Raw genomic sequence first — 26,300 nt, 5'->3', positions numbered from 1 at the left:
TACACATTCCTATAATATGATAATGGCTACTAAAGTATTTAACTGGTTTTGAAACAATGTGGGAAAGAATGATGACATGAAGGGCATTATGTTAATTCATATTCTTTCTAACTTTCTTAAACTTTCTTACATTCAATGCCAAATTACAGCAAACCTTGTAGTATTCGCTTCTTAATACACTCCAAAGCATTGGTCATCTTCTAGACAATGAATGTGATTTACTAGTGAACCACAGCAATAATTTACTTTTGCTTTCAGAGAGTGGCATAAACAGACCTGTTCAAACAATTTCTTTCATTCACAGAGTGCCTATCGAATATTTACCAATAGCAGTTGCTTGAAGCATATGATTCTGAAAATCCGTAGAGATGCCTGGAATTTTGAGCGGTATCAACATAACAGGGATTTGGTGACTTTCCTGAATATGTTTGCTGATACACAGCTAGAACTACCTAGAGGTTGGGAAATAAAGACAGATCAACAGGGCAAGGTAAGAAAGGCCAGGCTCTAGACAATGGAATATTTCTGCAGGATAATGTTATTGAATGAATAGCCAGTATTGAATTATTTATTGTACTTTTGCTAACCAGTCGAGCAAGATAAAGCATGTGTTTAATCTGCAACCCTCAACCTTTCAAAAAGTTTAGTTTCCACAATATTCTGCATGCAACATACTTACAATTTAGAATCAGTATAATGTGATACTCCTTGCCCAGTTCAATTCAGCCTACGGTGCTTCTTTGCTGCATTTCTGAGTGCAGATAACATGTAAATATTAGTTTAATTCCATACAAAAGTAAAAAATTGCAGATGCAGGAATTATGAAATAAAGTCAGAAAATGCTGGAAGTACTTGGCAGGTCAGAGTAAAAACAGGTATTTGGAGCTAGGTTTCAGATTAAGCACTATTGCAGTCAATTTCAGAACAGACTCATTAGGCAAAACAGTCAACACCTCTTCCTATATGCCTAGAAGTTTAAATAATTTATACAATATCTTTATGTTCTGTGTACATACTAATGTGCATATATAAGTTTGTGAGCACGTATTTATTAAGCCAAACTACACAAAGTAGATCAAAACCAAAGGTCGTTGGGAAGCACATGACAACAAAAGCTACAAAAGGGTCTACTGAAAGGGTTGAGAAAGGCTTGTGTGGAGCCTAATGACTGGCAATGACTAGTTGGGATGAATGGCCTGTTTCCATGCTGTAACTTTTCTGTTACATGTAATTTTATGTACTTACTCTGTGCAATGCTCATTTTATTCCTTTTTATTTTAGCAGGGGTTTTAATCCATTTTGTACAAATAAATCATCTGATCTATTATAATGACTGAAAAACAAATTTAATAATGCTTCAACTTATATATAATAAATATCAGTGCTCACCATTTCCAAATTCAACTACTCTGTCTCACTTGTCCTGCACTTACATAAATCATTACATAAGAAAATGTAGTTTAATATATTGTGTTGGTTAAATAAGTAAACACTATAGCATTGTTTATTACCCTCTAACATATCTGAATTAATAAGTGAGGAATGCTGCTCTCCTAATGGAAATATTCTCCATTGCAGTCATTTTTTGTTGATCACAACAGTCGAGCAACAACATTTATTGATCCTAGACTTCCACTTCAAAATGGGCGTCTGCCAAATCATTTAACACATAGACAACATCTGCAGCGCCTACGCAGTTACAGCGCAGGAGAGGTACGTATGTGTTAGACTTGTGTTCTGAATGATCAAAAGTTATTATAGTATAAAATGTCCTGTGATATTAAACTGTTTACCATTCCCAAGGTCAGATCATTACCACTGAGGATACCACATGTGGACTAGACCACTAAGTTACTTTTTGCAAAGGATAGGTAACAACGGCACAGGAAAAATCTCCATAGAGGTCAACTTCATAAGTGTCAAGCCAGTAGAGAACAGAGCAATACTGGCTGGATGATCTCAGCAATGAGGTGGTAATGCTATATTATATCAAACTCTAAACACATTTATAGTTTTGAATGTCCCATTAATGAGATGGGTCTTGGCAGCTGGTTAATAGCCTTCAAGAGTTTGATGCTGTTTCTTTTAGGGAGGCCCATTGGGTCTTAGGCCAGGGCCTTTCTTTGATATTAAGTCCCTGCCCATAAGAGGCTTCCGGTTAATCAGAGGCCACCAATTCCTGCAGCACCCCAGAGGAGCCCATGGCTGCTGCCGGAGAATAATGCCAGAATCCAAGAATCTAGGAATAGCATAAATAATTTGTGCAAAATGTGCGTAGGAAGGGTTTCCAAAGGTGGGGCCACTGGGAGAAAGGAGTTGAAGGTTCAGAAATAATGGCAGGTGGTGTTGGCTCTCAGCAGAAATGCAACATGCCCCAACCTAATGACCATGCCTTCGATGATTACTGCTTGCGTTAAATCAATGGCCTCCTCTTCGCATCAAATGACAATTTACTTCCAGGAAGGCTACAAATCAGCTGACACATTTGCCATTGGGTTAATCAGAGCAGTAATGGGTTGAGAGTCTTAGAGGACCCTTGTTTGGCCACGTCAATCATCAAGGAAGTTAGACACTGCACGTAGGACAGTGACTCTGCAGTGAAGGAGTTTAGGAGAGCTACTGATGTACTTGCAATGCACAAATCTCCAGCTGCTGACGTTATAGCCCATGAACTCATCAAACATGGGAAACCACACTCCCATCAACTCTGTCTCTGCTGGATGAAGGGAGCACCAGGACCTGTGTGATTAAAGGACTGTGACCTTTATCCAGGGTGAATGAACTGAATGCAATAACTACTCAAGTCATTGCCCTCCTGAGAATCATGGCAAAAGCATTTGGCTTTGTCAGAGTGTTTGGCCTAATGCATCTATCCCAAACCCCAGTACAGCTTCAGCACTGAAAGACCCTACAACTGATGAGCTTCTCAGTCCAGCAACTGAAATGCCATAAACGTAATACTATAACTTGGACCTTACCAGAAATTGGCTGTCAGTTTGATTGAGTTTCATCGGGAGTTTCTCTCCATGAGGTCGAAAGAATTTTCTCATTCCATCATTCAAACGTCACCCCATTAACTAGATATGCAGACCATTAGACACATTTCCTCTTACAGCCTCCAAGTCTCTTCTTTTGGATTGTAACCCAGCATCTTATCACTGTTCAATATGGGGCCATTGCATATAGGGAACTGGATTAGGATCACCACCCAGGACACAGACTTCACACAGCACCGAACATCATTCTGTGGACAGTGAGTTGGGACATCCTCAGTCCACACCAACATTTCACCTCATGGATTCAAAGCAAATAACGTAGAATAAAATAAATCCTGGATCTCTTGTATTTCCTGGGCATCCTGAGGAGATCTTAAGCTACAATCTCTTTATGTGAAAATTGATGTTGATTCTGGGCTCATGGCTCATCTGTTCCTCCTCACCTTCTCTGCAACTTTGGTGAAGTGCAGAAACTATGATGATGACACCAGTGACTGCATCAATCAGTAATACTGGCAATGATCCTGGAAGGGGAACATAAGGAATAGAACAGGTATTTATTTAATAATCTACGCAGTCAACATTCACATCACACACAGTTGATGGCTTTGGATACATTTAGTGAGACATGGAGCATTGACATTGGATCTTTTTCCAATGAGTGCAGCACTAGAGCTAAGGCAAATAAACAGTAGGAGCTCGCAAATCCTGCAGGTGTATTGAACTCTTCTCCATGAAGATATCTATCTTTAACCTGCAAGGATCAATGGCAAGGTCAAGATTGATTGTAACCAGTATTTGCACACTACACGGATATACAATGCAGGTATTTCACATGCATTATGACATGATTGCAAATGACTTCAACCTGAATTCTGCAAATGCATGGTTGATGCAATTCCCCCTTGAAGGGTATTTGAGTCACTCAGAGGTTGAGCCTGGATGTTAACCCTGACTCTACCCATTCCGGGTGCAGTCACAGCCATTTACCATTCATGACGAGAGAACACAAAAGGAAATACAGGTCAGGCTTGGCACAATGAATCCTAGTGAAATCCACTGCCACCTCAACTCCATGTCCCCTGCTACCTGCACACTCCTTGGATAGCTCAACAGGACTGAACCCCCACATATTTCCACCAAGCACCTCTAAGCATGACTGCAATTCTGTTCCTCCTCCACTGAGGCCTGTTACGACAGGTTAGTCCTGCCCACCATTGTGTTGCACACTATCCCACTGACGACACAGTGGTGAGGTGGTAGTGGATTTCACTAGGATTCATTGCACCAAACATGACCTGTGTTTCCCTCACCTATAAATCTCCCACGTCCATTTCGAATTTCACCATTCATGGTCGTTGTCCCTTATGCATCCCAAATCGCTGCATCCTATAACTAGCATTGAATCTCCCCAGCCCGCACTTCCCAAACACAACAATGTTGGTTGACGCCCTCTTGATGCTGATTGAGCTGTCCCCCAGAACTGACAGTGGCTCAGTCCCGTAACTGACTTGGAGAGCTGCAACTGTCGAAGAGTGTCGTGCTGGAAAATCACAACCGGTCAGGCAGCATCCGAGGAGCAGGGGAATCGATGTTTCAGGCATAACCCCTTTATCAGGAATCAATCTCCTCCTTCTCCTCCTCCTTGGATGCTGTTTGACTGGCTGTACTTTTCTAGCACCACACTCTTCGACTCTGATCTCCAACAACTGCAGTGCTCACCTTTTCCCTGCAACTGATGGCTGCTTGGAAACCTGTCTGCTGTGCATGCAGCTCCCTAACCAATGATGCTGGAATCCCCTGAGTGTTTACACTGGATCTGACAGACTGACCATGGCCTTCTGCCAGATAATATTCAATATTGATGAGGCAAGATTAGATAGTAATGAGGGTGACAAAGCATTCTAATCCATATTAATTGGCCTCTCACTGTTAACTAGACAGCAAGTCATTTTGACATCCAAGACTTGGTTGGAAAATACAACATTTTTGGTTTCAAAGTCATTCAACACCTCAACCAATTTCCCCAAATTTTTCACCTTAGCTCATGTTCATCAAGGTCTGGGAAGATTCCATTTGATATATTACCTTCATTGATCTTACCAAAGCATTCAACCTTTTGACTTGGGACAATCTATGTAAACTCCTGCAGAAAATTGTCTGCCCACAGAAATAGCTCAATGTGGTCAGCTACCAAGACAAAGTGATGGGTAAGGTCAGCTAAGATGAGACAGCATCAGAGCCCTTTAAGATCAGCAGTTGTGTCCAACAGGGTTTTGTTCTTGGCACTCACACTCTTTTACATGGTCTTCTCCTTGTTCCTGTTTTATTCATTGGTCAGCCACATAGGTCATCAACGTACATAGCAAAACTGATGGGAAGTTTTCCAGATTTGCTGACCTGACATCCGGTACAAAGGATCATAAAGTCCTTATCAGAGAATTATTCAATACTGATGATGCGACACTAATATTTCATTTCGGCTCTGTAAATCTGCTGCCTTGATGAGGACTCAGACAAAATTCTGCCTTATGACAAAAATGCACAATGTGCCAGTCGGGAGGCCCAGCAAAATTGATTCAATACAAATCAGCGTGAAAACTCTGATTATTGCAATTGTTAGGGTCAAAAATCTCAGTCCCATGACATACTGCAGGTGTTCCTCAAAGTATGTCCTAGGCCCCACTGTCTTCATTTGCTTCATTCATGAGATCAGAAGTGGATATGTTCATTGATATTGCACATTATTCAGAATCCTCAACAAAAAAAATCAAAAGGAATTAGTGAAAAATCCTGGACTAGTTGGAGTCATATTTAGCACAGAGGAAGTCAATCGTCTCACCCTCAAGACAATGCAGGAGACTCCTGGTTCCGAAGCCTAAGTTTCATCCATCTCCATGGCCTGTAATGAAAGATTTGCCTTCTCATGAAAGACCAAATAATTTGGCTTATACTCTGTGGAGTTTAGAAGAATGTGAGATGATCTCATTGAAACTTACAAGATTAAGTAGAGTCTTGTTAGGATAGATACTGAGAGCTTATTTCTGCTGGTCAGAGGATCTAGAACATGGTGCCTGGTCTCAGGATAACAGCCTGATCATTTAGTTCTGAAATGAGGAGAAATTTCTTCAGTCAAAAATTTAAACCTTTAGGTTTCTCCATATCAAAAGATTGTGGATGCTCAATTGTTGAATACATTTAAGGGCCAATTCGGCAGATGTTTGGTCCAAGGTTTGAAAATATTGGGAGTAGGTGAGAATGTAGAGTTGAGGCTGAGAAGCAACCATAATCTTTGTTGAATGATTGAGCAGGCTGAAGGGCTGTATGGTTTTCTTCTTGTTCTATTTCTTGTGTTCTTATGTTCTATCAAAATTAAGAATGTGCTGTTATATCCTTTTTCCTCCTGACCCCAGTAAAAGGGTATTGTATATTTCCTAGATCAGTGAAGTGCTAGGGCAATGTATCCATTTACTTTGGGCCATACTCAAATGAAACACTAATTAGTTCCAAACTCACAGTCAGTACAGTTCATGATGGGTATTTGCTTAATAAGAATGTACTAAACTAAATAAATCTCATAACTTGTATTTTACATTTTGCACATAGAACTTATTGAAAACTTAGCTGTACTTGGATTTCTATTTAATAATTAAAAGAAGTAACAGATAGTGACTGAGTTGGTGCTATGCATTTGTACATAACTTTTCTAGTGTGTTTTTAAATAGTAAAATTAAATACGAAATGAAAATATCATACGTTTTGGGACATGTTACAACATGAATAGTTTTTTCTGTTATTGTCAATGTTTTACTTTGTTTGTTACTAAATGATGATGGCTGAATCTTAAAGTACAAAATGCTTGTGAAGTACATTTTATCTGTACTGTATGATGTCCTTTATTAAAATTATTGTGGCTAAAGATAGCGATGCACTGCAACCAATTCTTTTAGACAGTGCTTTACCCAATCATAGTTGAGTTACGAAGATCTAAAAGTGTTGGTGAAGTCCTCAGTTAAACTCTCTGATGCATTTCTGCTGTAGGCATCTGATGTATCGCGTGTGCGAGGATCCTCGCTACTTGCCAGACCCACCAACACTCTGGTGGCAGCTATTCGCAGTCAGCACCATCAAGATGTTGTGCCAGTGGGTAAGGGGATGAGTACTTACAACTTAAAAGCAAATGATTGCAGGTGCTTGAAATCTGAATTAAAAAGAGAAAGTACTGGAGAAACTCAGCAGGCCTGGCAGCACCTGGGGAGAGAGAAGCAGAGTTAGCTTTTAAGACAAGTATGACATTTCTTCAGAATGGGTCATAAGAAGAAGAGTCATATCAGACTCAAAACATTAACTCTGTATTTCTGTCTAATTGTGTTTACACCTCCCGCCCCCCCCCCCCCCCAATCTACTGTTAATGACTTTATAAGAAATACAGTTGTACTCCCTAAAGCATGTCATAGAAGATTATTCCGACTTTACCAAGAGCTTTTTCCCAGTATATCAGCAGCCAAGTGCAACCACAGATCTTAACCTCATTTTCTGAGTTCCACAGTGTCACTTGCAGCGTCTGCTTTGTTCTATTGTGAAAAAAGAGAAAGTAATGATATAGTATTTAAAAACTTGGATAGAACCAGTATTGAAAAATAAACTAGGCTGGGATGGAGCAGATATGTCTGGCTGGCCCTTCCACTACAATATTAATTATGTTGGCCCCTGTATTTCCTTCTAAGTTTTGGTACATTAAAACATTTTAAACATAACCGCCAATTGAACAAAACTGATACCAAGGCAAAACCAGTAGTCTTGTGCTATACAGTACTGACAAAGCACAGGCCAGTTTAAATACACAGCCTGCACAGGTTAGTTAATGTCAATCAGTGCAGCAGCAGGACCACCATGAGGGGCATACAATTGACAAGGTGAAGAATCGTAACAGTATTTCTGCTCCTTATGGATCTCGAATGGGTGCTATAAACTGCAGGTGAGAGCATAAGCAGGCCAGGCTGGGATACTTCTACCCTACTGAGAAATTGAGTCAATGCTTAGTGCTAAGGCACACAAATAAGGAATGACAGTCCAGTGGAGCTCTGGGAGGGCTATCAGTCCATAAGGAATTGGGTGCTACCAAGAGGCAGGAATTTCTTCCAAGATTGATTTTAAAGGAACAAAAGTATAAGTAGACATAAAAATAAATAGATGTCGAGAAAGATTAAGATTATTCATTTGTCATTTCCTTTTCCTCAATTACAGCATACAATGACAAGATTGTAGCTTTTCTCCGTCAGTCAAACATATTTGAAATGCTGCAAGAGCGACAGCCCAGCCTGGGCAGGAATCACACTCTCAGGTAAATACACATCTCATCAGCTGAGATCCCTTCTGCATTTTTATTTCACTCCGTAGGACTGACAGAACAAATTAATGCTAATCTCCCGCCATCTTGTAAATGACAGAATGTGCACCATCTAATTGCTGTTCGTTGAACTTGATTCAAGAGAGAGAGAAGCTAATGGTATTTTGATACTATTCTCAATTATATTTTCCAAAGTATCAACGTTGTAGTAGCTGCAAAACACAATGGTCTCAGATTTTATCTGCATTGGTGTTTGGTTCAGTTAGGGAGTTTTAAAACACTTAACCAAAATGAACTACAAATATTTCAGAAACGAATTACCAGCAGAAAAAATGAAGACAGACCAAATACTTTGAATTGAAGGAATGCTTTTAAAAAGAGGGCATCATCTATGCTGGGAAAGGATAATTTATCTACTATTTAAAGAGCAGAAAGAAACCTCTGTTTCCAGTTTTTTCTGCAAATGCTGCTGTTTTAATGCACTGCCTGATAATATCCAGCAACACCGTTGCACTGATTATCTCCAGACTCTTAACAAACTCTGCCTGAATCCACATCCACATGTTGTATTCATTTTATAGAGCAGTCTCGAGAGAGAGATTATATCTGTTCCTGCCATCACAGGGTCACATTCCTGCCATTGTTTTTAGTTTGAAATTTATAAAAGGCCCAGAAGTCTGCTGCTCTGAATTAATTTGAAGCTACATTTTGTAGCTACTTTTCACTGAACAAAACTTATTGACCAAAGAATACACACAACTCATTTCTGCACCCCGACATAGGGTTGCCAAACTTGATTAAAGGTATTCCTGGATGCTTCATCACATGACTTGTCCCCATGTTTTAGCCATTTATCAGCCAGCACAGCTATCCAATTGGCTGCAGAGTGACACCAATAGTGCAGGTTTAATTCCTGCATTGGTTGATGTTACCATGAGTGCTCCAGCTTCTTAACTTCTCCCCTCACCTGAGGCATGGTTACCCTCAGGTTAAATCACCACCAATTCTCTCTCTCTAATGAGAGACCAGCCCCATGGTTCTCTTTAACTTTACCTTGCGATGTACTGCCTTCCTGCACCAATAAGAAAGCAAAATTCAAATGTATGAAACAGGAGCAGAATTGACCTTACAACTTTTCAAACCCACTCCACCATTCAATTAGAACATGACTGCTCTGTTTGTGTTTCAAATTCCACATTCTCATCTACCCCTCTAACTGTATCATAGTGCCACAGTGAGTTAGCTTTTCCACCCGGAAACCTCCACTCTCTTCCAAACAGACTGAAAGAACCTCAAACTTCCCCGGACAGTGACACAAACTGGGAATCCTGCCCTCTGGGTCGCTTTACCCACCTCGGTTACAGTCACACCCTCCTGTCCCTGAGCCATCAATGGCTCCATGCCTCCTGGTGCAAAGAATCCAGGTAACATTGTCCCTCCCTAATTTGTTGTAGAGTCTGTAGTTTAACCTTCAGCTCATAAACTCTTGAACTGAAACTGCTTGAATTTCTAATACTCACTGCAAACATGTCTGCCCTGAATCACAATGGTTTCCAGAAGCTTCCACACGCTACACGCCTTGACATTTTACCTGTCTTGCCAGTATTAGGAAGTTTTAATTCAATACTTAATTATGTTACTCACTTATGAGCATGAACCAACTCCAATCGGTTCTAATGCATCTAGCTGTGTCTCTGACTACCTTGTCTTAGAATTCTCTGCACAGTTTCTCCTCTAGGTAATGTTGACTGCTTGCCACAAGGTTCTCATTGAGAGCCTGCTTATCTCAGTGATGCAGACTGCCTATTCCAGGGTTCTCAGCTCCCTGATGATGCTGATCAATTGTCACGGGATGCTCACCTCCCTATACCTCTCATTATCCAAATGGATGATGTTTGATTGTCGGGACAAAGAGCTTTTTTATTGAGCTGTTGAGGTTAAAATATTGAAAATTTTCAAGCAAGATCTAGATATAGTTCTTTAGACTCAAAGGGATCAAAGGTTATGAGGATAAAGTGGGAACAAGGTATTGAGTTGGATGATCTGTTCTTGATCGTATTAAATGGTGAAATAGGCTTGAAGGGCTGAGTGGCCTACTCCTGCTCCTATATTCTATGTGTTTATGATTCATGAGGATTCAGTCTACATCCAATACATTTAAATTGGAGAAATTAATCCTATGTTTAGGTTTTACGTCATAACTCACACAATGACTCAGTGAGTTAACTTACCATTCGCTGCGGTACTAAATAATACAGCTCACAAAGGGATTCAGTCCAGGTTTGTGATACTGGCACCGACTGGTGCAACTAGGAAGGACTCGCACCCAAACCCTGGGCTTTAGCACTGGAAGGACCTTGGTCTGACCCATTGAATATTCTGAGTACATTTTTTCTTGCATTTTTTATATTTGCACAAACACTTAGATCACAAGAATAAAATATAAAATTTGGAAAATCACTTAGCTAGCTAGATGAAAAAGATGGGTAATTTTCTGACTTTATGTAACCCTGAGTTTCTAAACTATGTTATCACATTTCCAGTTTCTGATACTTTGAGTGAAGGTCCTTGCCATCAGCTCAATGCTGGTGTATTCTGGAATTATTTGGTGAAAACAAGTTATCTTTTACTGGGTCAGATATGCTGAATTCTGATCAGTGGGAAATATATCTAAATGGTCCTGGTCAAATTTGATTTCATTTTTATCTGTCATTAAATAGTAGGTCAATGAGTTTCTTTACAATTTCTATATTCCTCTATTACTTTATTTCAGGGAGAAAATCCATTACATTCGGACAGAAGGAACACTTGGTCTAGAAAAGTTGTCGTGTGATGCAGATTTAGTTATTTTGTTGAGGTAAAGCATTTTTTGAATCTACTAATTTCCCTGAATTTATTTCCTTTGGTTATGATTTTATAAGGAACTGATGCCATTATATGAATATATCATGTACAGGTATTAGCTGTTAAAAATGGTATGCTGTAAATGAGTAAGCTTTTTTTAAAAGCATAGGTGATCACACAAAGTAGTCATTATAACTTGCTTCAGTTAAGTTCAAATTACTCTTGAAGAAGGAAAAGAAGTGATAAGCTAATCTATACTATCCCACATTACTGACTAATTTAACATTTACTGCTCATCATGCAAGACCTCAGTGATCTTTAGTGTAAGACAAATGCATTTCCCTTTTTGGATCATTCCAATTTTGTTGATCTAACTGGACATTATTATTATAAGTACCTCTTCTTTCTCTCTGTATCTCAAGAAATAGAATGCATAACTTCTTCTCCATTTAAGTATTCACCAGTCTTCTTCTTATAAGGGCAATCCCTCAAAACCAAGGATGACTCTCTTCCAGTCTGGCATTGGGTGCTGAGGTGACTAAACAGCCTCAATACTGGATCTACACACCATGTCATCGATGGGGCATGAAGTGTTTGAAGAGGCAAGTATGTGGGAAACTTGGCTTTTCACATGCTCCTTCCCTGCCTGGGTCTTTTGGAGATGCTCCAGATGGTTGGTGCCTTCACAGATACTTCTCCAATTTGGATGATCTTGGTCAAAAGATTCCTACCAGTCAGTGAGGGATGTTGCATTCTTTTCAAATAGACTTTGAGGACGTTCTCACCATGATGAAGCTTGGAGCAGAGAGCCGAGTGTCAATAACCCAAACCAATTACTTTTTCCCAAGGGGAAACCTCAGCCAACATCCTCATAGCTGGGTCTCCAATTGTATGATTTCAAGTGGATAGTTTACTGCTAGTCTAAAGCAAGGGATTGGACCTTATGGTTTTTTGGCTAAGTGTCAGTCATGTTGACTTTCGTACAATGATTCTCATTGTGAGGCCAAAAGAGTTTTCTCACCATATTTTACCAAACTCCTTGCATTAATTGGCGATTCAGCCTCTGCGTGAACATCACATCCAATTTCCATCACATCTTGCCATCTGCTGTTCCTGGAAGAACTCGACACTTACAGGAGATCCCGGAATTGACAGGCATTCCTCGTACCAGCACCATATTTAAAAGGCCTTAGTGCACTTGGAGAAGCACTGTCAGCCCAGAGCTACCCTGCACAGTTCCTGCTTGCTGGGTAGGTGGTGCACAGACAGGATATCCTCTTCACCCCGGACCATAAGTCGAGGTGACAACACCAGACCATGCCAGCCTCATTTGAGGCTACCAGCCTGATTGAAGCAGCCTCAGCCATGTGGGGGTATGCCCAACACTGTCAGAAGAAGTTCAATCCCCTTCTACAATCTGCCAACAAATGTGTCACTTTTCTCTGATACTTCACGCTCACTCTATGTCTGCTGCTGCATCCATCTCACAGCAAGGCTCATGCTCTATCACTCTCACTACTGCCTGCACTCACCATCACCCACCCTAATCCCTGCCACCACTAATACTGCACACTGTCTTTGTTGCCACCCCCTTGGGACACCTCTGCGCTAACAGTAATAGCTGTGCCATATGCTTTCATCTCCCATAATACCTGTTTCTCTCTTATTTCAAGAGCAAACAGTCCACAATAGGGCAAAACAAATCAAAGCAGGTGATGTTCTGGCCACCATTCAGCACCTCAACCCTTCTGTGGAGAAAATCCTTACTTTGACCACCCTGAGCAGCACCTGGACTGATATAGGAGGCTGTGCATGACTTACTGTGCCAGGACCCCCTGAGCAAAGGCTATACCAGTTGACTGGACTGAAGTCTGCTGATATCTGTAGCAAACCTTTTTCCTTTGTGTGTGCATTAAAAGGCACAGTAAGGCAGTAGCAATATGAGCCCAGTACCTCTGGCTGAGGGGACAAGCCCAAAAAGGCAAGACAAATGCAAGACAGGCAAGCCAAACATCCAGGTAAGTTCTGATTGAGTGAGCTATGACAGCAAGTGAAGAGCCCAGGGATACACCTTGGTTCAGTCCATAAGCTGGGTGCATGTCCTTATGCACAAAGGGTCCCTGCTCCTGATTGCAATGGTCGTTGTTGGTGCAGCATTGAAGTGCATAAATGTACTATAGTAGATCAGAGATGTGCCATGATGGATCTTGGAGATTGGCTCATGTTGGATGCCAGCATCCTTCGACATGGCCTGTTTGTAGGTAGTGCCATAGGACCACGTCTGTGCCCAGTATCCAGCATGGAGGAATATCACAGCAAGCTGCAAAAGGAACGTGCCCAGAATTCTCTCTTGCTTCCATGTCAAGTTTCCTTGATGGCTATGTTGTATGGAAAGTTTGGCAAGATTGCAACCTGTGGCATTTTGGAGGGTTAACAGTGCATTTAACAAGCAATAATCAGCACTAATTGTGAATTCACTGCTGCCTAGTGACAACCTCATAATGCCTCTGAGCAACGTCAGTTAGCTGAGGTGAGATAACCTTGACATCACGATGGACCTCATCAAATATCTTACCTGATTCAAACACACATCCTGCTATAGCCCACATCACTCACTCAGGACCTGAGGAGACTCCATCCAGGATTACAATTGCTATTGCCTCTGGACATTCTGACAGCCAGGAAGAATAATTGGCTAATTAACATATTAATATCCTTCTACATCCCAACAGCCGTACAGAGAATTATGAACACTCACCAAATTTTACATCAGAAATTAAAGCATATTTTTTCTAAAGCTTCCTGTAGTAAATTACCATTAAAATCTAAAACCTGGCAGTAAACTACCTTCTCTTGTGCTGCCTCACACGTACACCATCTCAGCTAAGTAAATAATGAGCATTAATTATGAAGCTGGAATGATTACAATGCAGCAGTCCAGGAAGAGTTCGATCAGTCTTTCAAATTTTCCACCAGTCTTTTTCTTGATATGAGCTGTTCTCGTGCTTGATTTCCATTTGTATTTGTGGGAAATTATGTGCAAATTGGTGACCCATTGTCTACATTACAGCAATGAGTACATTTCAAAAAAATCTTCATTGATTAGCTTGCACCCTAATGAAGGTGCTTCATAACTGCAAATCTTTCTTTCTTTCTAAACTTTTAATCATTAAATTTTCAAACAACTTCTTGGAAAAATAATGTATCTAGCTCTGAAAGGCTATCTGGTCAAAACAAAGGATTGATTAGAAACTGACAATAAATCAGAAGACAATTCCTGTTTCTGTTATAGGAGTACATTGGATTGAGTAGCAGCTCCCCTCTCTGAAGCACCACTCTAATTCAGTCAGTTCCTGTCATATTATAGATCCCTGAAGTGGGTGCCAACTAGAATAAGAAAACAGTATTGATGGGTACAAGAGCTGTACTACATTCTGCCAAACCTGGAGAAAGAAAATGCTTGAAACACAAACATAAATTGCTGAAAAAACTCAGCAGATCTGGCAGCATCTGTGGAGAGAAATTGGAATTAATATTTCAGGTCCAGTGACCCTTCTGAAGAAGGTTTTGCCAGACTTCCTGAGCTTTTACCAACAATTTCTGTTTGCATTTCTAGCATCTGCAGTTTTTCATTTTTTCATTTAAAAAAAAAGATTGCATCTGTAGAATGTCATCTCTCCTTGGTGCTGTCTGTGACTTATTAGTTTAATTTCTACAAACCCATCAGTAGTCTAGTTTGTTTCTTAAGGGTGAAAGGAATACGAAGCTGGAGAATCTGATGCTGATTGGGCACCCCTACCTCACAAGGAAAGGCATTGGTGATATAGATAACTGCAGGGTATAATCTGGGGGAGTTTTAACAGCCCATGTGTCTTGAGTAGGAACCTGTCAGCTTTGAGTTGAAAAGAGTGGCGCTGGAAAAGCACAGCAGGTCAGGCAACATCCGAGGAGCAGGAGCGTCAACGTTTCGGGCATAGGCCCTTCATCAGGAATGTGGAGGGGGAAGGGGAATGAGAGTTAAATTGTCACTTGTCCACATCAGATTGAAGCCAATGTCACGTTTAGTAAACAGGCCTCATTAACTAGGTATTGGCTGACTTCCTGCCCATTCTGGTGACCAATGAGTAGGAAGCAGCTGCAGAGGTTTGCATGGTCCTAAATTGTCAACAAGTAGATTTTCTGAGAGCTTCTATAAGGTCTTTTCTAATCTATATCTTGCTGATTTAAATATGTGACATGCTTATTTGATCCCATGAGAAGTGGTCACTTGCTCTTTTTCACTCCATTAGATTGAACGTGCTACCCATGGGTAGTACCCGATAGACTCTATTGAAGGATGTTAAATACGGAGTAATTGACGATGTTGGGTTTTGATTATGAAACTTAGGTGTTTAGGGTCAGTCAGCACTATGATACATTATCCCTAATAATGACAGTTTAATTGAATTCCCTAAGTTTCTTTTGAAATTTTGGTTTAAGTTCAGGTGCCCCTAATGCCCATGTTTTTCATACCTGGTTGGATTTGGTTTTCCCCCTTTGAGTGTAAATATAAAGAAGAATCAGCCAGCACGTGGTGGGAGATAGTTTTGAATGGATTTCTGAGCTCTGTGGCAAGCAAGGAATGATCTCTCCCAAAGCACTTTAATCTCAAAATATCCTTCACTAATAGGTTAGGAGTCTGTCTAACAACAAACACATTTAATAATTCTAATTAAAGCCATGAAAGCCTGTCACTAGAAGGATTTAAACTGCTGCAATGTTTCAGGGAAAATTGGTATTAATAAGCCAAGTGTGACTGATTGCCCATCCTACAGAAATTATCTTGTGGTAGGAATATGCAGACCATTGCTTCACATTCCAGGCTTTGGAGTCAGGGCTGGTTTGGAATCATGACTGCCACCTCTGAAAGTAGGCCAGAGCTGTATGAATGCTGAGTTGAGCAGGTGAGAAGGCCTACCTTAATTTTCTGCATTTTGTTTATTTGCTCATGGGATGTGAGCTTTTTATTTCACATTCATAATTGCCCAGAGGGCTGTTAAGAGTCAACCACATTACTGTGAATCTGGAGTCTCAATTTGGCCAGATCAGGTAGCTATAGTATAATTCCCTCCCTAAAAGGACTTAGTGAAGCATCTGAGTATTTTTTTAATGACAATCAAGAATGTCAAAAATCACACAATCCCAGACTATAGTCCAACGGGTTTATTTGAAAACATTAGGTTTCAAAGCACTGCTCCATTATTAGGTGCTGGATGTGGTGTGGTTTTTCACCTTGTCCTACCTAGGCTAACACCAGCACTTCCATATCAATCGAGAATGGTTATGGGATTGAAATTAGGATAGTTGTTTATTCCAGAATTTTATTCAATTTAAATAGGATTCAAACCCATGTTCCCAGAATGTGAGCCTGGGACTGTAGATTACTAGACTTGTGATATTACATCGCTGTTCCCCCCGACCTAGATCTCCACATGGTTATTTGGCTCCGTAGCCTTCACCGCTTAATCATCCCTACCCTTCGTGTACAACCTCCTTTTCCTCTTTCATTCACCCATGCAATTTTCCATGGACCCCCGCATTCTGCATGCTCCTTTCACAAACCGTCATCTCCTCGCTGCCTCTTCAATGCTCAATGCACCTTCCAACATCCTCCAAACTCCTATGCCTTCTGCATATGCCAATGTATCTTCAATATCTGATTCCCCACTGTCCAGTATGTACAGAATTCATGTGGCAAAAAAAATGGAGAAGTCATCTTTGAAATGCTCATGAAATAAAACAAAAATTCAAACTCTAGTTTAAATGAATAAAACCACCAATCAAATATACAACCATTGAAACACCCCATGAAAAAATACTCTTCTCTCAAGTAATAAAACTAATCTATCAATATAAGCAAACAAGCATTCACAAACTTGTTCTATATATTTATATACATATTCTATTACCTGTTCATAAAAAGGTCAGTAAAGCAAAGGACAAAGCCTCATTCACATATGTGTAAACAATGCCAGATAAGCTAAATACCTTAATAGCATTTGGAACTTGGCTAAGTATTTATAAGATTCCATTGCTCAAATGAATAAACAAAGCCTGTTGAGCTCAATAGAATAATCTGTGAAATTGCCGAACCTGGTGTTCATTATCCTGCTCCTTTTTATCAAGAGCCGACTAGGTTGAGTTGCAGTTACAAATATTGGGATTCTTCATTTTATTTCAGTGCCACTACAGATATCTGAACATTATGTCAATGTAAAAGTCACACAATGTACAGCTGACCAAGTTAAATCAGATTCTCGGTCCTGTTGAATGTATTTGAGTACTTTATCCACTCAATAAATTACATTGATGACTGTGACAAGGCTGATCAATTTAATAATTAAAAGTAGCTTTTATGGATTGAGTCTTGCAATCAATCATAAATTGAAGTATTTAACTTATTAAACAAGATTTATTTATAACATTTAAAGTCAGCAAGAGCTTTTAAACATTTTTGATCAAATGTTCCCAATTCCATAACATGCTTTCCATAAACTGAAAAACTGCTGGACTTGTTATCAATCTCATAATCTTCAGGAATGTACTTCAGTGGAAATACCATTGTCAGGGAAAATTGCATTTGCAGCAAGCATTGAAATAGTGATCCCAGTGTCAAGCCATGAGCTAAGCATCAATTCACTGCATGTGCGTTTCTTACTCGGAGGAGGAAAAGCATCCATTGTGATTAGGCAATAATTAAAAATTTCCAGGCTTCCAAGTATCCAGTTTAGGCCTCCTTTTGTGAGTTTTCTCAGCATCAGGAGAAGGTAATCTGATCCAATGTCTTTTTTTGATTTGATTTGTTACCGTCACAGTGAAAAGTATTGTTTTGTATGCCAACCAGACAAATCATACCTTACATAAGTACATCAGGGTAATAGAACAGAATGCAGAATATAGTGTTACAGCTGCAGAGAAGGTAGAGATAAAGATCAACTCTAATATACAAGAGGACCATTCATAAATCTGATAACAGCAGCAAAGAAGCTCTTCTTGAATCTGTTTATGTGTGTTTTCAAACTTTGGTAACTTCTGCCCAATGGAAGAGGGTAGAAGAGAGTATAACCAGGGTGAGGGGAGTCTTTGATTATATTGGCTGCTTTCCCAAGGCAGCAGGAAGTGTAGACGGTGTCATTGGAAGGAAGGCAGGGTTTTGTGATGGATTGGACTGTATTTTGAACTCTCTGCAATGTCCTGGGTCTTGGGCAGAGCAGTTGCCATACCAAGTTGTGATGTATCTGGATAGAATGCTTTCTATGGTACATCTAAAAAAATTGGTAAGAGTCATTGTATATATACCAAATTTCCTTAGTCTCCTGAGGATGTAGAGCTGTTGGTGTGCTTTCTTGACTATAGCATTGACGTGGATGGACTAGGATAGATCGTTGATGATATTTACTCCCAAGAACCTGAAGCTGTCGGCCACCTCCATCTCAGCATCATTGATATAGACAGGAGTGTGTCCTCCACTCTGCTTGCTGAAGTCAGTGACCAGCTCCTTTATTTTGCTGACATTGAGGGAGAGATTATTGTCTCTACAAGGTGCCACTAAGCTGTCTATCTCTTTCCTGTATTCTGTCTCATCGCTGGTTGAGACCTGATCCACTACAATGATATTATCAGCAAATTTATAAATGGAGTTAGAGTTGAATTTGTGAGTGTATAAGGAGTATAGTAAGGGACTGGGTTGCAGCTTTGTTGGGCATTTGTGTTGAGGATTATTGTGAAAGAGGTGATTATCCTTACTGACTGCAGTCTGCCACTCAGGAAGTCAAGGATCCAGTTGCAGAGAGGGGACAGAATCCTAAGTCTCAGTGTTTAGAGACTTAAGCTAAAGAGTAGTGATCTGCATTTATCTAGACTGTTTTGTGTATGCGTATTGCCAGGTGCTTCACACGGCCAGTAAGCAGATAAATTTTGATACTAAGTCATGTAAAGAAATATTGAAGCATGGCCATAAGCTCAAACAAAATGATTTAAAGAAGGAATGAGAAATGAAGAGTGGAGAGGTTGAGGGAGGGAAGCCATGACCACTCATAGTAGAGTGATGAAAATTGGAAGTGTGGAAGAGATCAGGATTAGCATTTAATTTCTTAATTAAAATATTATTTACTGTCTCCTACTCTAAAACAATAACAATATTTCAAAAGTAAAGAATTGACTGTAAAGCACTTTGTGACATCCTGAAGACATGACAAGCACTACATAACAGGAACTGTCTTTTACAGAGCATCTGTAAACGAGGACACAGAAGCAATTTTGCATGATGTAAAATGGCTACACGAATCAAGAATTTTGAAACCCAGCTCATTGTTAATGTTTTCCTCAATGTGTTGCTTCCTGTTTGAATTGATTAAGGGAAAGTCAAGAGCTTAACATTATTGACAAGGTATAATTTTGCAATTATTTTATATGTTGTATAATAACATTAGGATCTGAGTTTATAGTTACATCTTTTGGAAGGATACACCTAAAATGAAATGAGATACAGCGGGCAAGTGATGAAAACAATGGATTAGTTTTAAGGAGTATAAACAATAATGTGCCAAGGACAATACTCCCTTCCCTAAAGCACACAATTGAACAATGAACAAAGATTATTTAGGTAATGGTGCTAAGATATTACTTAATTATAAGTTTTAGTGTTGTGTACTGTAATCAGTCTTAGAAGTAAACTTTTGTTAAGATGTGTAATATCACATATTGATCTTGCACATAATCTTGTTAGGGTGCTTAAAATTTAATTATGACTACATTAAATACATGAAAAGAAAAAATTTGCAAGGCTATGGGAAAAAGCAGGGAAGTGGGACTAATTGGATAGTTCTTTCATAGAGGCTGCACAGGCATAATAAGTCGAAAGGCCTCCTTCTGCTCTTTATAACTCTATAATTTTATGGTGCATGACTAATTATCTTTTGTGAATATGTCCTTCAGTTCCCACACTGAAATCATTTACAAAGCACATTTAGTCAATGCAGAGTTAGCCATCTTTCACTTGTAGCCGTTATCTTCTTAACTATGATGATGTCAGTTTTCTTGGCATCATTGCTCTGTTCAGTTCATTTTTCAGAGCAGAATGTGGGCCAAAGGAGTCTGGATACTATTCAATGAAAGTTACTACAGCTCAGTCTATTTCATAGGCAGTCTAAAAATGGTCACACTGCAATTATTTAACATTGTTCCATACTCCTGTCAACCTACATCTGAAGGTGTAGAAACTGATTGCAATGTGACTGAATCCTGGAAATTATATTTATAATGAACATGATCTTGATAATTCAATTTTACTAAGGTCTGATGTGGAAAATTGTCTCATAATGTGAGCAATTCTGGAACAGAATAAAATCGCTTTTGAAAGCTGGTCCTTGGATAGTACCCATTAGAAAAGTTTAAACTGCACAGTTATTATCATTGCATTGGAATCAACAACTTACTGATGACTGCCATCAGTTAACCTTAGAAATGACCAGAGAATCGAGTGTAGCAATATCCCTAAAACAAGACTGAAACCAGCCTAAGATGGTATATTTTGCTCATCACAGGCTATAAATCTCCTACATTAAATGATTTTGTGATAGACCAACAGAGTTAGCACAATTTAAAGGCAATCACCACTAAAGCTTCAGGCTGCTTTTCAGGGAATACATAAAAGTTGCTGTTGTGGGAATGAGAAATCCCTCAGTGAAATTATACACTCCCATGGTATTGATGCTGAAGCTCTGGTAGAGCAGAGGAAATTTAACTGTGTCCTGTACACCAAGTCCAACCTGAACTGGAACTGTTCATTTACTGGGTACAAATAAAGGAGATAATGTAAATGCTATCAGTCACGTTAATGAAATTAAAATTCATTCCAGTATTAACTGGGCTAAATTTCTTTCCCTGCATCTTACCCTTCTACTCGGCTAGAATTCTCCAGTCTCTACACTGCACAGAGGTCATGCAAATTGATCTGCAAGGTTTTATGCCCTAACCATTAATTGGACCTGTGTGAATCCTCAGTGCAGTGTCACCTTTTGTCCATCCTGGTGCTTACAACAGGGGAGAATTTAAGAGTGCAGCTGCAGGAATGATAGTAACTTTAAAACTGAGTAAATGTTGTTCTACAACAGCAGTCGGAAAGACCCAAAAACCAATGAAGCTTGTTTAGACAAAATGAAGACCCACTTGCATTTGGAGCTGTCTTTTACCTGCTGCCAGGTGCTTTCAGACTCTCAGTCTGAGAAGGATCCCAGTTTAAGTTCTGAATACCAAGTTGCTCTATTTTAGGGAACTACCAATCATCACAAATCAAGAAGGGAGGTTTGAAACCCCGAGCTGGCAAGAAATATTTTGGATGAGGTGTAGCAGGACCAGATCCAGCATAACAGATCTCTGCCTTGATTTTAACTAATCATTTCACATAGGAAATAAGCATGCCCCAGGAGCAAATACTGGGAACTTTGATCACATTTTAAAATTAGATTATGTGACCACTACAGAAAGACATTATATCATAGTATTTGGTGTTACATTCAGGTCTGTAGGTGTAAAGACATTTAATGGATATCAATTTCATTCAGTTGTTATACCACCTGCAGTTTCCCAAACAAATTTACACACATGTCAAAATGCTATAGGACTTCAACCATATTCAAGCAAATGGCAAAGAGCATAATGACACTACTTTATCATTTGTACATTTAAATATTTTTTGTTCAGTTCACTTTTCAGAGCAGAGAAGTGTCTGGATACCATTCAATGGAAGCTACTATTACTCAGTCTATTTCATAAACAATCCAAAAATTGTCACACTGCAACTATTTAACATTGATCCACCTTGTTATCAACATATCTCTCAAGGTTCTTTAAAAATTACTGAAAATTTTGTTTCTTTTATAAACATACTGGGCACAAATTTATGATCATTTGCACCTATTTATGGGACACAGCGAGTGCTCTGAAATCTGTAAAATGACATGTGTCTCATCATGCATGGGTACTTTTGGGCTGAGTTGCACCAAACACCATTAGCATGTTTGTATTGAGATTCTGTATACCTTATTTGATTTGACTAATGCAGAGATAGTTTGAAATTCAACCATTCCATTTCAGATCTTTCAATATACATGTAGTCATAGCCAGGAGTAGGTTCAGTCTCTCTCTCGAATTTTCTCTCTGAGAGTCAGGAGTCAGTCATTTAGATCCTCTCACAGGCTAAATCAATGAGACTCGCTATAAAGATGAGTTATCAGACAAATTTAATCAAACATTATGCAGCCATATTTGTGAGGACACTGAAGTATGTATACAGTGACCAAATGCCAGAAGTATGCAGAACAAATGGATCAGGTAACATTGAGGAAGCGGAAAGGCTGCAGAAGGATTTGGTTAGGTTAAGAGAATGAGCAAAGAAATGGCAGATGGAGTACGTGTGAAATTGTGAGGCCAGTACATCCTTCCTGAGATATGGGGCCCAAAACTGCTCACAATACTCCAAATGTGGTCTGACCAGAGCCTTAAGGAGCCTCAGAAGTACATCCCTGCTTTTATATTCAAGTTCTCTCAAACTAAATGCCAACATTGAATTTGCCTTCCTAACTACTGACTCAACCTACAAGTTTAGGCTGAGAGAAACCTGGACTAAAACTCTCAAGTCTCTTTGCACTTCAGACTTCTGAATTTTCTCCCCATTTAGAAAATAGTTCATCCCTCTATTCTTCCTACCAAAATATCTGATCCCATTGTGACCTTAACTCCACTTTCCTGTCTCTCTCTCTGTCTCTCTCTCTCTCTCCCATATCTCTGGTTTCACTTGTTGATCAAGAATCTGTCTAACTCAACCATGAATCTATTCAATAAGGCAGTCCCTACTGCTTTCTTCTTGCTGTTCCTCCATTGCCTAGACAGGTTGTATTTTGTAGGGTATCAGAAAGGAAAATAATGCTGTGGTAAGGTTGTGGTACAAGGAAAACAGATAGAAATATAAGCTTCATGTGCCTAAACCATGTTCATCTTGTAAATAAAATATGTTGCTGGATAGGAGTAAGTGAGATGTGAGTTGGTGGATCAGGTCCAAGGAAATCAGTGTCTTTGGTGTCAATCCAACTCCTCATTCCACAAATGGTCAGCAGTGTCACTTTCATAGGGATTCAGATAAGTAGGCAAGTTTGTTCACCTCCAGTGAGCTCCTGGTATAGATCAGTTTGTTGTCTCAGAGAGGGGAAAGATGGCCACAGAGCGTCACACAATTGTTGTGTCTATCATGTTCGAATAGTTGGCAGTGCAAGCTCTGAGATATGTGTGGGTGTGTGCATGTCATAGCTGAATAGCTGGCAGAGTGTGCAAGCTCTGAAATATGGGTGTGCCTGTAATGGTTGAATACCTGATCATGTGTGAAGGCTCTGACATCAGGGTGTGAGGGTAAGGTAATTGTGAGGTGCGAATTGTGATTGATGGAGACTGTTGGTAGGTGAGTGAGGGAGATGTCTGGAGTGAGGGAGATGTCTGAATTGAGACACAGGACAAGATTTTACCCTTCCTAGAAATGGCAGGGAAGATGACAGAAAGTGCAACATTTTGGTCAGGTTGGCACCAGGGAGTTACCTGCCTCCTTCCTGCAGTTAGGCCCATTGTTAAACTTTCTGATCCATTCCTAATTTAAGCCCAGGAACATCCAATCAACAATCACTTAAATGTCTCATCCCAACACCAGCCCATTATTTCTGGTAGGTGAGAAAAGTGGCAGCTCTCTTAATTGATGAAGTGGGTTGGCCACTTTGGGGAGGACTTCAACTCAGGGGGTGGACGAAATCCTACTTTCGTCAACCTCAAAACAGCAATTGCCCTAATCCCTGCCCCGAAAAGTGACTTCCCTTGCCCACTGCTTTGTCAGTTCTGTTGGGCTTTGAAAACATTGCTGCTCCTCACTGTGGTTGCCAGCCTCTGATTGGCATCCCTGACCCAGGAAGTGATTGACCCAGAAGTCCACTGTGGACTGTTATGTATGTAATTGGGTGTGTGTTACCCTTTAAGACAGTGGATCAGGTGACCAGGAGATGGGAGTTAGAGAAGCAGTCAGGGGCTGACTGCGAAGCTGAGGTGATGCACATAGTATTCCCTTTTCTAGTTTATCTCTGTCTACCTCTGGCACTTGATCCGGTGAGCTTCATCATTGGCAGTGGGGTGTAATCTGCTGTTAATGACTCTGCCTGGCCAGTTAATAAAGGGGAAAACCCTAGCTAATGTCTGAGGCTAGTGATGCAATGGAGGATTTGGAATTTGAAAATGCATTAATTTGACCACTTTAGTGAAGTTATTCTTGCAGCAGTGCATTTGGATCCTCAGGCTTTGACTCCTGACAATGATCTCTCTGTGTATTTACTTCCATTGCCTTCTGAACAAATGCATGGAATGCTTTGTGAACAGGATATCTTTCCCCCTTTCTGTCCCACCAGCCATGGTCTGCAGTGCAGTGTCCAAAATCCATGAAGCGCATTATGTTTTGATATTACTAAATGTTTCACAGGACAGAATCGATTCCTGTATGACTCCCAGCACCTGTTACAAACTCAGTGCACCTTACAGACTAACTTTGACCAGTGCCAGTCACACTCAATATTAGCCAGTAGGGAAGTTCCCAGCCCACGAACAGTACAATTTAACTTTGGCTGGGAGCTCAAATCATCAAAAACTGCAGGCAGCCTGAAGTTGATGAGCTGGCCACATTATATTGCACAGAATAGGATTCATTATTCTTTCCGGTCAGGGTTAGATCGAGCCTACTACTGTAGTTCTATTGGACCAGGAGGCTGCTGTCTCATTAGACAGAGATGACTGCTGGCAGTTTAACCTCGCAGCACTCTGCATTGCAAATCAGCCACCCAGCCAACTGAGCTAACATCCTCTCCCCACTGCAACATCATGGTGTCTGGAAGATGTGTATCCTGTGCTTTCGACGATCAAACTGACACTGTCTCCACATGCCCTGGGCATTTCTGCAGTCATTGTCTATTAGCATCATATCCACAGGACGGAAAGTGACAGCTGGGAATGTATCTCATGGTGGGCACAATCAGCTCAGGACTTTAGCCGGGTATTGCTGCAGCATTGGCATGTCCGCTGTTATCTTGCACTAGCCTGACAGTCCAAATTTGGAGACCACTCACATTGAACTTCACCTATAACTGTCCTCCCTGTCCTCTGAATTCCTGTCTTGCATCTTGATAATGTCCACCCTGCTCCTTTACATTCTGCCTGTAGAAACCACGGAGGTGGTCACAGTCAATAATACTCCCTCCTGTAGCTTATAGCTTACTATGTTCTCCAACATTGTTCCACATTCTCTCATCCAGCCCACTACCACCCCCCGCATTCACTTTGAGATTCCCTGATCCTTATCCCACTCAACATATGCCTCTGCTTCTATTCTGCCTTGACTTGCCCATCCCTTCTGTCATTGATTCTCCTGTTTCACCTACAAGCTCCCCCCCAAATCCTCCTAAAGGATTGATAGATGGACTCGCAGGACTATAATCACCCAGACCTCGGGCTGACTTTGACAAACAACCCTGAGACATGATTGACCAGACCCCAAAGGCTGTACTTGGAGCACCCTTTCTGTTGATATGTCATTCTCTTGACTGTTTGTGATGATCCTACAGGATGGATCATTGAATACCCCTTGAGTGTGCTGGGACAGAGAGCTGCCTAAGTGGATGACTGATCATGGCAAATTTCCTACACAGTGTCCAGACTGTGGCTGTGACAGATGGTACCGGAACCTTCTGTCAGTGACACCACCCCCTTCCCCAGTCTGTCTGGACTGACATGGTCATTAGTTGTTTAGATGTGCCCGCACAGGGAGCTGGCACATGCAGAAGAGTTTAAATTGACATCTCGGTGTGTCAAGGACATTTCCAAACTGACAAACAGCCTGCATGTGTCCCTGCGCTGTGCTAAAGAGCCCCTCAGAATGGAATAGTGAAAGCCTTTGGCTCTGACTGAATTGCCGATATGCCAACAAGTATGGCACAGGTAGCAGTACGTGACCATGCACCAAAAGAGCAAACAAGCAGACCTGGGATTCA

The 26,300-nt window shown here is 40.4% G+C and overlaps 1 protein-coding gene and 1 long non-coding RNA gene across 12 annotated transcripts in view; one reads left to right on the top strand and one right to left on the bottom strand.

Annotated features, from left to right (window-relative positions):
- The window catches only part of LOC122549923 (E3 ubiquitin-protein ligase HECW1-like), a 464,685-nt gene that overhangs the window by 309,257 nt on the left and 129,128 nt on the right, over window positions 1-26,300 (top strand). For all 11 annotated transcript variants that reach the window (XM_043690154.2, XM_043690156.2, XM_043690157.2 and 8 more), the window contains 5 exons: window positions 305-490; window positions 1,579-1,713; window positions 7,038-7,143; window positions 8,244-8,340; window positions 11,120-11,203. In XM_043690154.2, the coding sequence (XP_043546089.2) occupies window positions 305-490; window positions 1,579-1,713; window positions 7,038-7,143; window positions 8,244-8,340; window positions 11,120-11,203 (608 nt within the window). The remainder of the gene's footprint in view (window positions 1-304; window positions 491-1,578; window positions 1,714-7,037; window positions 7,144-8,243; window positions 8,341-11,119; window positions 11,204-26,300) is intronic.
- The window catches only part of LOC148149956 (uncharacterized), a 132,141-nt gene continuing 106,225 nt past the window's right edge, over window positions 385-26,300 (bottom strand). The window contains exons 3-5 of the long non-coding RNA XR_015757217.1: window positions 2,979-3,520; window positions 680-751; window positions 385-452 (exon numbers count right to left, since the gene is read on the bottom strand). This is a non-coding gene — a long non-coding RNA (uncharacterized LOC148149956). The remainder of the gene's footprint in view (window positions 453-679; window positions 752-2,978; window positions 3,521-26,300) is intronic.

The sequence above is a fragment of the Chiloscyllium plagiosum genome, unplaced genomic scaffold (assembly GCF_037043375.1).
Source record: "Chiloscyllium plagiosum isolate Xiang-an unplaced genomic scaffold, Cpla_swu_hap1 HiC_scaffold_5, whole genome shotgun sequence".
In the NCBI taxonomy this organism is placed as follows: domain Eukaryota; kingdom Metazoa; phylum Chordata; class Chondrichthyes; order Orectolobiformes; family Hemiscylliidae; genus Chiloscyllium; species Chiloscyllium plagiosum.
Note: the sequence above shows the minus strand (reverse complement) of the source record. Positions and strands in the feature narration are given on the sequence as shown.